The sequence below is a fragment of the Strongylocentrotus purpuratus genome, unplaced genomic scaffold (assembly GCF_000002235.5).
Source record: "Strongylocentrotus purpuratus isolate Spur 01 unplaced genomic scaffold, Spur_5.0 spur5_scaffold_9, whole genome shotgun sequence".
Taxonomy (NCBI): domain Eukaryota; kingdom Metazoa; phylum Echinodermata; class Echinoidea; order Camarodonta; family Strongylocentrotidae; genus Strongylocentrotus; species Strongylocentrotus purpuratus.
The window spans coordinates 12,551,768-12,563,595 of NW_022145615.1; the positions used below are offsets into that span (position 1 = coordinate 12,551,768).

The 11,828-nt window shown below is 34.2% G+C and overlaps 1 protein-coding gene across 7 annotated transcripts in view; it reads left to right on the forward strand.

The window, feature by feature from the left end:
• The window catches only part of LOC584093 (secretory carrier-associated membrane protein 1), a 36,824-nt gene extending 26,105 nt beyond the window's left edge, over positions 1 to 10,719 (forward strand). For 4 of the 7 annotated variants that reach the window (XM_030976679.1, XM_030976682.1, XM_030976678.1 and 1 more), the window contains 3 exons: positions 253 to 354; positions 3,017 to 3,158; positions 7,273 to 10,719. In XM_030976679.1, the coding sequence (XP_030832539.1) occupies positions 253 to 354; positions 3,017 to 3,158; positions 7,273 to 7,464 (436 nt within the window). In that variant the 3' untranslated portion in view covers positions 7,465 to 10,719. Of the gene's footprint in view, positions 1 to 252; positions 355 to 3,016; positions 3,159 to 4,773; positions 4,907 to 7,272 lie in introns of all 7 variants that reach the window. The other 3 variants (XM_030976683.1, XM_030976680.1, XM_030976684.1) reach the window with 2 other exon arrangements.
• Positions 10,720 to 11,828: the final 1,109 nt, after the last annotated feature.

Here is an 11,828-nt window from a genome sequence, read left to right on the forward strand (position 1 = left end):
TAGAGTTCCAAAAAATGATGAAAAGAAAAATGATGAAGTTTTTGAATGATTACTGTAACTGATGTTATTTTTATAGAGTTGATTTATATGCCTTTATTTAAATAGTGAGAAGCAAAGGGGATTTACATGTAGATTTTAATCTGTCCTGATCTTTTGTTCAGCTTGTAAAATTATTTGATATTTATATATTATTTGTATATATCCTCCCTTTAACTAAGCTTCTTTTATCCATTTCTCTTTTCGTCGTTACAGGAGTGACAGCTCCTTCAACTTCTTTCTGTTTTTCTTCATTTTTTTCTTCCAATTTATGGTTACTGTTGTGCAAGCAATAGGCATTGATCAGTTTGGAACAGTGTGAGTATAACTCTTTTTTTCTCTTCTTTTTAAAAACCGATATTGAACTATTAATGTTCTTCATATTGTCCAGACAGAGCCAGAAGAGGCAAAATGTGTTTTCTTTTAAACTTTTTGAACCTTTGGAATGCCATGAAATTTAGAAAAACATCATTTGTATCTTGTTTCAATTTACACTAAGCTAATAAGACCTTGAAACTGAAATATGTATTAAAAACAAAAGCAAACTTTAATAAAAGTTAAATTTTATTTCTTGTTCTACAGAAGTGATAACATTGAACGATTACCCATCAGCTCAACTTTGCTTGAAATGAATCTATCTACAGCTGAATTGATGTATCTGAAAATCCGTATTTTGGAATGGTACTGCGTTGAAACAAGAATAACCTCTCAGTATATTTAAGATGTGATATTTATCTCATTATGATCTGATGAAAGGAGGATATACTCCTGTGCATATATACAGGGTTCCCCCCCCCCCCAAACAGACTATCATACTTTCAATGAAATTGATAATACCAGTAGATGGGAAATATTTTTAGAAAAAAAAAAAATGCCTAAATTGGTTGTAGAATTTGCGTCAAACAATTTTGAAGACGTCCACTGACAGTGCTCCTTGCAGGAAACAATATATTGTTGTGTAGTCCAGAAATGATATGTCTGAGCATTGGGCAAGTTATAAGAAATGCCAGATTGAACACGAACATAACATTCCGCACCCATGTTTCTGTTTTCAGGCAATTTTAATTACTTGTTAAACACAGACATCAAATTATATGAATTGGTCGAAACACAGTTTTAGTCATACTGGACAAATTTGAACATCTACCTTGCATCACAAAAACCTTCTAAAACAAAAAAACCCTCTACCTAATTTGTCAATCTTGGTTATAGTTTTCATGTGTAAAGACTCTCCTTCCGCTGGAACCAGTGAATATGACCCCATGCTATTGGGAGTATGCCAGTCTTTTTTATTGGGGGGGGGGGCACCCCGTATTTATTATATATTTTTTCTGTTTTTCTTGTTTTCCTTGTTTTTCTGTTTAATAATAACTTTTGTAACAACAGTTCTTTTTTCAGGTTGGGACACTTCAGGATTTCTACACAGCTTCTATGACACTAGTACAAAGTTCTCTCGCATCCTGTTAATACATTTTTCCTCCATTTTCTCTGACATCTTGATTTTATCTGATATTATTCGTTACTTTTATCTATTAAACATGTTTGTTTATATGATGTTTGAACTTTCTCTTTATCAGTGGTTTGATCAATGGTTTAAAAGTTATTGGACATGCCTCCGATCATAATAGTAAGTCCGACATGGCTATTGGCGGTATCATGATCATGATGTGCGTCATCTTCGGTGTCTTAGCCACGCTTGATTTCTTCTATCTAATCAAGGTATAAGACTACTTGACTGATTTTACCACATAATCTGCATTTGTGCTACCACTTCCTATATCCATTCAACATTGGCTTGAACTATAAAAAAAAAGAAAATGATAATTAGCTGCACACTTTCTTTTTGGCACATGTAGTTAAACCTGTCTAGAAAGGCTGCCCAAGCTAAATAGTTGGCCACTCTAGATAGGTCCAAACACATGTTGTTTGCCTGGTGGCTCGGTGCACCACTGTACCCGTAAACAAAAATTGGCAGTAAAAATAAAGAGAACAATTGTGAATATTTATTGGGCCTTTTTTAAAGTTTTCTTTTTTCTCTCTGTATACAAAAATAACTCACCTCTTCTGCCAGCCGTTACGAAAAATTCGTATATGTTACGAAAATCCGAAGGGAATACGAAAATACGAAAATGCCTTCCAAAAGTCCGAATTCATGAGAAATATCGTCTGCTAACTTTAGCATGTAGTAATTCAACTATGTTCGCTGCTACCGAATTCTACGAGTTTCTACGAGAATTCTACGAGATGTGCGCTACGCGCATATTATTTGGTGTCGTTTTCAAATCCTCCCTATTTCTGATTTTCAAAAGTTGGCATCTCTGGTGTTGGTATGTCTGATTTATTCCACAGTTTGCAACAGTATTTATCCTCTTTCTTTCTTCTGGGTTAATTTTTGTTGTGTTATTTGGCATGTTTCACATCAAATGTATCAGTAAAAATATGGTCTTTACGGTATGCATTTGCGCGGCGTTATAATAGGTGAAAGGAAGGCCGGTTGAAAAATACTAATTTTGATGGTAAAATACTAATTTTGATGGTAAAATACTAATTTTGGAGGTGCTGAGTACTAATTTATACTTCCAAAGGTTGGCAGCTCTGTGACGTCAAGATTTAGTGTCACTCTGTTAACAGTTGTCATCTTGAAGTGAAATATTTCATATCATAGTTTATATGTACACAGAAACTTTGGTTCAACGTAGATCTGATCTATTTACCTCAGCGGGATTCTTACCGCTCCTCCCGAAGAAAGCTTTCATCTGCTTTTCATCCAACTGCGTGACAGAAACTTCTTGAATTTTCTTCCCATTAACAACCCCCACCCTTTCTAAAATTTATCTTTCTCTCTATTTCAGTGGTATCATTCCTCCTGAAGAAAGCTTTCATCTGCTTTTCAGCCAACTGCGTGACAGAAACTTCTTGAATTTTCTTCCCATTAACAACCTCCACCCTTTAAATTTTGTTATCTTTCTCTCTACTTTAGTGGTATCATTAATGGTCTATCAATGATAGGCGCTGGTAGCAAAGGAGACAGCAATTCAGGAATGGTTGTTGGTGGTCTTATGCTTATGATTGGTATCATGTTTGGCATTGTGGCTGTCTTAGACCTCCTCTACCTGTTCAAGGTATATATATATATATATCTCTCCATTCATCATCCACCTCCAGAAACTCACTACAGTGGACACATCTTCATCATCAGTCAGTGTGTGATGTTCATGTGTTATCGTCATCTGCTGTCTTCATCCGCCAATATCAGTCTATTTGAACACGATTGCAAAGACTTGCAAGGAATCAGCATCAGCATCAGCATAGTTTCACTATTAGGTCAACTACAAAAATGAAGTGTTTCTCGTCCTCACCCGCCTCCTTTTATTTACTATTTACTATTCAGAAGAAAAAAAGCCCCCCCCCCCCCCCCCCAAAAAAAAAGCCTGTGATATACATTTTGTTTAAATAGCTTCTAAAGTGATTCAAATCATTTGTTTTGTCACACATTTCATCAGTATACTTACATAGCACAATTTCTGTGAATACATAGGCTCGGCCAGCTAAAATTAGAATGGCAGCCATCTTGGAAGAAAATTGCACTATTTCATTATTTACTATTCAGAAAAAAAAAAGCAAAAAAAAAAAGAAGCCTGTGATAAACATTTTGTTTAAATAGCTTCTAAAGTGATTCAAATCATTTGTTTTGTCACACATTTCATCAGTATACTCACATAGCACAATATCTGTGAATACATAGGCCCGGCCAGCTAAAATTAGAATGGCAGCCATCTTGGAAGAAAATTGCAAAATTTGCAAAATAGTAAATAGTAATGCCCTGCCTCGTCCTTTTTTTTTAAAGTCCAGACAAGAAACACATTATTTTTGTTATTTGGCCTTGTGATGTGTATGGAAATCATGTTCGGGGACCCATTGCATAAAACTTACTACTGATGGTTACTTTGCCGTCAATATAAAACTATTATATCCTGTATCAAAAATTTGTTGGCTTTTGATTGGTTGAGAGCTCGTTACATGACCAGAAATATTTGACCTAATTTAGAAAGTACTATATGAGAGTACTATTTTGGTTTACTATTTGGGAGTTGAAAAAAAAATGTGAATTTTTTTTTCTTCAATTGAATCAATTTTTTTTCTTCAAATCTTAATTAAATGAAAACAAAATATTTTAAATCTTTTTTTTTTGTTCTAAATTTTTTTTTCTCAAAAATGTTTTTTTTTTAATATTTTTTTTAAAATAAATTTTTGATGCAGGATATAAAACAAATATACCATGCCTTCTATTCGAGGTACTGGTTAAACTATGGGCCTCGGTGACTCCAAAAGTACCATTGGAGTCACCCCTTGCGCATAGTTTTAACCAGAACCTCTCAAGGCAGTGTATATTTGTATACTATGATGGCAACATCACTCCACAGCCAATCAATCAAGGTTTTGATGGAAATTACCTTTCGTGGTAAAATGACCATCAACGGTATTGTTTTATGCAACGAGGCCCAGAATTTGAAAGATCGTCTTGTTTAGTCTTGTATCTCTTCTTGTGCTTTTTGAAAGAAATATGTGTTTCTTTTTTTATTGACTCACACTGTACAGTCCATATCTTCTTCTTCTTCTTCTTCAAGATTATTTCCCTCCTTCAATACCGAAGATTCTTGCAACTATGTGCTTTAAAAAAATAAACTATCATATATATATATATGTGTTTTGCTCATTCTCATTAATCGTATTTAGTGGCTGGGTTAATGGCTTGCAGGCAATGGGAAGAGCTGACAATATCTCTGGAAAGGCCATCGCAGGATGTATGTTAATAATTGCAGCACTTTTTACCACCATGGCTGTCCTAGATGTCATCTATTTGCAAAAGGTTAACGTCAATCAAACACGTACTTGTTCAAAAAGTCGAAGAATGGCTTTAAAAGACGGACATACTGAAGCTGTTTCTCTTGCACTCATGAGTAAAATACAGAAAAGAACAGAAATTGTCTTATTCATATGTGCATTCATACAAAGCCTATACATCTATCCACAAATCATGATGCTCTCGTACAAATCAATGTGAAGGATTTTGTGAAGTTCATCAGGCAGGGTCTCTGTTTGTAGCTTCCACAAATCAGTCAAACGCTTGTATACAAATCATTATGAAAGAGTTTGTAAATTCAGATTCAATACAAAGCCATTATCTATTGTCAAAGCATTGAAATGTTTTTGTTCAAACTGTTGTGGTGAAATTACATATGTATTGCATATATGATACAGGATGGTCCACAAGCAAAAATATGCAAAGTAGGAAGTCCCTTGTTCCTGATTCCATGGGCTTGGTTGAGGACTGTAAGGTTCTGAGACACACTCTTGTGCAATCTGAGCTATATCTTGAAACATTTCCAAATAGATATTATGACTAAAATTTTATAGATAGATAATCTTCAAATCTGTACAATAAAAATTCAAACCAGTCACTGTTACACTTTTCAAGCTTAACTTGAGCTCTGGTATGGGAATCGTATGTCGAGAGAACACGGCTATAATTAATTCTGGATTGTTTATCCCATAGTAGATTGATTGTTTGAACCAGTAAAGTAAAAAATAAACTCACACAAACTTGCTGGAAATCATCTTTCATAAAAACCACAACTCTCATTTGCACATAGTGACCTGTGTTAAGCACATGGCGTCGGGCCTACCTTAATAGCTTGATTTCCGTATCTTTCTATGCTCATTACTCGGCCCTTATACATTTTATACCGAAATCGTTTTGCACATGTCATTTATTTGTAATCTTGAACATTCAGTGTCAATTTTGTTGGATTTTGTGAGAATTTTTTTTCTATCATTACCAGAACTCAAGCTTATTTTTAAACCCTTTTGGACCACACTGTATGATAGATGTATATTGCAAATATCTATTACCGTAATTAACGTTGTATAAACCGCCCTCGTGTATTAACCGCACCCCTCTTTCAGTCGTCCTAAAAAAAAAAAAATTAAAAAAAAATTAAAAAAATTTGCTGACTTTTTTTTTTGCCAACTTTTTTTTTTTGCCGATTTAAAAAAGGATAGAACCTTGTTGTACGCCGTGTAATAGAAGAAAAATTGTAGGAATTATTATTATAAACTACATATTGAAATCTATCAGAAAGATTACTTTCAATCCAAGATGACAGACAAATTTGAGTGTTGTTCTAGTTTCCAAGTGGTGAGTCAACACACCGATTACTGAGCTGGGAGACATTGTCAGGCATAGCGCCAGGTGGAGGGGCATAAATTGAAACTCTAATTTTTTTAATTTTTTTTTTTTTTTTTTTTTTTTTTGTGTACCGTGTATAAGCTGCACCCCCAATTTTTTCAGCGGCAAAAAGGTGCGGTTAATACACCGTTAATTACGGTAAATTTTTGTATGAAGATTATGAATTTGTTCTTTTGCACTCAAACCAAAATATGAATCTGTTCCTCTTTGTTGTCTATTAAAGGTAGTGTATCCCTTTTGCAGCCAACATTAAATTCGGTAGAACTTTGCAGGAATTAGAAATATGTCCTATACTCCTATTTGTGAAATTCAAATGTTAGCAGTGTACTAGTATTTAACTTATTCAAGGAAAACCTGTCTACTTTCTAGACTTCACTGTCAGACAGTATTAAGTGACTGACTGACTTCTTTTTTTCTTTGGTAGTAACATACATAAAATGAGCTGTACACGAGTATTTTTCCAAATCAATAACCCACTTCTTGTAATGACCAAAATTAAACTGATTGATTTGGTACAAGGGTCTGAAAATCAAACTATTTAATTAACAGACCGCGATTGCTAAATTCGATTTGACAACAAACGGTTGTTAACTTTCCCACAAAAAGACATTTTCAATCCCTTTGGGGGAAGTTCTAAATTAGTATTATCAGTCAAATGTTGTTGGAATCTAACCTTTTCATTTTATTAGCCTGCAAATGGGACATAGTACCTTTAAGCTGTTTTTTATTGCCATATTGGGAGAAGGCAAAATGAGTACATGAATTTGCTATAAACAACATGAATGTAGAAGACAACCGCTATGTTGCCAATAAGCCTGAAACATTTGTAGTTAATACGTTTGACATGAACATTTCATAGAACAATCTAATTAAAGGGATCATTATTACACTCTGGAAATATATTTCTACTACATGTACATAAGCACTCATTTCATTTTTGTTACATGGAACTAATCCTCCCTTTCATTGTTCAATGAACCCTGCAGGTTCATGCATTGTACCGAGGAACCGGCGCCAGCTTTTCAAAGGCCCAGGAAGAGTTTGCAAAGGGCGTCGTCACCAACCCCGGTGTGCAAACCGCCACGAGACAAGCTGCGGCTAGTGCTGTGAGCGGCGCCACGACGTCCATGTTCAGCTCGGGCGGAGGAGGAGCAGCAGCAGGAAACAATAGGATGTGAGCAGGAGACGCTTGATAGCGGAGAGATTGACATTTCTATCAAAGGACTGTGTAATTGACTAAATCTGGAGTAATTTTTAGTTTCATGTATAGAGGTTAGAAGTTGGAGTTGACAGGGAAAGACTTGTATATCCTGATTAAATCCTGCAGTGACATCATGGAAGAATGATATTCTGTATCAAGCAGAGGTTTTTTTTATATGAAGAAGCTACTTTTGCCCTTTCATCAAACATGATACATCAATCACAACTATAATTAACAATAACAGTCATACCGAGCAGGGAGAAATGGGCTTGGCATGTTTTATTTCACTCTTTCTTATTTTCTTTGTTTAAGATTAACATGCTCAAAATGTTCATATGAAAAGTTCTTTGAACACACAGTGTATGTCTTTATATATATTTATCTTATCAGCTTTGTCGTCGTACTCGCTCCTTGTGTAATTGTCATTCTTTGTGTGTGTCAAAGGTCATTGCTGAGATTCACAAGGTATTTCTAATGTAACGGTGTGCCGATAGAGGAGACATTAGACTGGACCAATGTGAAGCAAACTGTATTTTTTCAGTCGAGTTGACCTAGTGAAGAAATGGCTTGATTTTGGTGGTTTGGAAATATCAAGATCTCCTATCGCCTATATTCCAAAATTGTCTGTTCAGACGCAGAAGGGCGTTCACTCTATGTTTAAGTATCTTCTTTCTGGCTGCGAATATGTTTCACTTTTCACTCCAATTGGCCACATTAATTGGTTTATATGTCAGAGCCTCGTTACTTTTATGCCGTCATTTGGAACACTTTAATGCAAACCATTATGAAGTTGTCACATACATCACGGGGGCGAGAACCAAAGTGAAAGGAAAAGTTTAATACGAGCTTGTTTACGTTTTTTAAGTGCAAGAAATGATACAACCTAACGATCTTCCTGATTCAATGACAGTCAAGAGGAAACATGTTCTGTAATAAGTGCAACAAAGATCTTTGTCACCTTTGATTAGGTTTATTTTCATTTTTATTTATTTATAATTTTCTTTTTATAATGTGGTCAGCTACTCATTACTTCAGCTGTGACTACATTTATTTTCCCATTCCATTCCATTTATATGTTCAGGGACTGTGACCTGTGAGGGTGATGTCAACCCAATAATCTGTCATATTTTGTAAACCACTAACTACTATATTCGTTCACGTGGCAATTGTGGACACTCTTTCTGAATGGCAGCATATTTCAGACCTGTCTGGTTCAATTTTCACATTCAAAGGAAAATCTTGTTTAAAATCAAGTTTTGTGATGAAGAGATCAGATGCTGGTGGAAAATATGCTGTTGGGTGCTCTCTTACATTTTCTGTACCTCTTGATGGGTAATTTCTATTTTGTATAGTACCAGAAATGTATTTGAGTATTGGTTTTGACCCAGATTGATAATGAACCCCACCCCCCTTTAAACACATTCATGGAATGTTGTGAATATAGGGAACATGAAGTTGGCACCAAGCATTGAAAAATTGATAGATTTTATATGAATTGGTTGTCTGTGTATAACACTTGGAAGTTGTGTTCAGCCAAATGTTTTATATGATGTATTTTTGTCGCAAAAAAGTTATGTATTAAAGTTATGAATTATACTATATCTTGTGATTGATTTACTAAAAATGTCTATCCATACATATATATGATAATGGCCTATCAGATAGAGACAAATTAAATGAAAATGTATTGTATAAAGTTTGATATTATATGTTATTGGTGGGTGGAGGATCAATGAATTATGCATAAATGTACATTTCTGCATTCAAGTTCTAACTTATAGAATGTCAAGGTCATGAGATGTTCTTCAAAAGATCAATGTCATGAAGTATTCTGTATATAACCTGGTAAGAGGTCAACAGAGAGGGAGTCCTCTCGTTGCTTTCTATATTATTTTAAGATATCTCATTAAATAGGACTTATTTTTTTTCTCATTATATTCCTTTCAAAGCTACATGTACATGCATCATAGAAAGAAAAATGAATGCATTGTTCAGTCATTGTGAAAAGAAATATATGTATTCTATGGTGTTTCTTTCACTGAGGGTACTCAATATAATTATACTCTAAACATATACTCTACGCATTGCTTGAGATATGCCTGACATTGCAAGATCATAATCTTAAACTTGCCCTGAGACTCAAATTAGTTGCAGAATTCAGTAGACAATCTTTTCCATTGGTTGTCTGTTATAAAATGTTATCAATTATAAATCCCCACTTAAAACAGAGCATAACCAATTTTGCAATTGATGAACTTAGCTTTGAAATACCATCTAAGTCACTTTGCATTAAACAGAGCATACAGCGTGCAGATATTATTTTATGGATTATTGGTATGGTATCCTTCGTTAATTCACTGTCATGGTTTTCATTTTGTAGATACATTTCCATACATTTTTGTTTGTAATTGTAGAAAAAAAAGCAATTTATAGTACTATTGTTGTAATAAAGGAACACTGCAATGGATGGATAAAATGTATTTTTCAGTAAGCTAGGTCTGTACTTGTGTTTGTTCCCTTGTCGTTATAGAGGTTATGTAGATAGTTATGCTATACTTTGATGAATACAGTTAGTCATATTGATCGAGACTGCATTAAGATATGTAAAACATACAAGTTGAATGGGAGAGTGGCCATGCAAGGCAAAGTTGGTGACCTGTTTACCATATGCCCACATACATGTAGCCATGGTTTCACGTAATCTATTTTAGGGAGTGGGATGGGTCCTGATTGAGGTTTTGGAGGTCTGTATGTGTGATCTCTGTTCTAACATTTGGAAATTTGGGTGTTGGGATGTAGCTTTTGTGTTGCAGTCGCCTTTTAGTGTTGAGTCCTAAATGTAGCATTCATTTCTAGTTTACCCTTCAGTAAAGCTAGGCTGCAGACAGATTAAAGTCAGTGGTGACATACCTGTAGATTGGGTTCTAGTTTGGCGAAACCCCCCTTTTTTGTATTAACAAAATAAATATTTCTACAGGTAAATTGTAAAGGGATCCGAAAAACAAGCATTATAATGTGTATGACATAATCAGAATGATTTATTTGTACAAATTTAATTCGTCATACTTGAAGACTGAATGAAGTTATTAGGTTTGTATACATATATGCAGAAAAACATATGGGGAAACATTTCATACATAATTGCTGTCCATGTCATGTTTAACTTTATTTCTACACTGTATTCTTGACTTGTTTCCCATTAAAGACTTGCATAGACCTATCTGATATTAAATGATCATTGTGACCTGTTGTCTTATTTTTCTCTTTAATATATACCAACTGTAATGATACATGTTACATGTATATCTCTTAAATCTAAACGTTTTTAGTCATACATGTTTTATATTTTATATAAAAGTAAGCTAAAATTATACTGAATATGAAGAACTGTTTTAAAATTAAACTGTGCATGGATTGATGTAACTTACAGAAACCAGGGCCAGTATTCATAAAGCCCTAGTTATAAGTGTATTGCAGCCTAACAGTTGACAACTAGCTTAGTACGGCTTTATTGAATATGAGCCCAGGCTTCTCTATGCAGAGGGTGTCTTGATATGATGTGGATGTGTATGTACATCAGTGGTTAAGTGATTGAGGAATATGTGAATTTCAATTCAATTCATTCATTTTTCCTCTTTCAATCGTTCTTATTTACAATGATGGTACGTTTTAACATATTCACATATTTATATACATATAGATCAATTTGCACTTTACAATACATTAAAAAAATAAACATGAAATTGAAAGGGAAGGAGGGCCGACTAAAAAGCAGAGCTTGTAGGGTGTTAGCCCCCCTGTAAAAGTAATTATCGTGAATTATTATTTTATGAGAAAAGGACAACAATAATAATAACTGATTCAGTAATACAAAAAAAAAAAATCACTTTTAAACGCAAAACATTGATAAATACATGTTTATAAAAAGAAACAATCAAAGTTGCATAAAGTCCAAATTATATTTGATTGAGGAATGCAATAGCCTAGTAACTATTCAGAAGAAAGCTTTTAAGTCTCCTTTTGAAAATTTGTATCAAATTACACTGTATAATATCATTTGAAAGAGAATTCCACAGTTTTTGACCTGTAAAATCAAATGTCTTTTGTGCAAAAGATGTTCTATTTAATGGTAGATGAAAAGAGCTCGCCTGAAAGAAAGTGGATTTTCTCATTATTTTCATCACCTCATGATTTACCAAAGAAATATTGGTACAATCTCAAATTTTGACAAACGAGACAAGGGGGAAAACACGAAAAAGAGAAAGAGAGAGACACGAGTATAGCCAGGAAGAGAGAGGGTGGTGGAGATTATTGTGCTCCCGAATAATAGATTGCTACAGA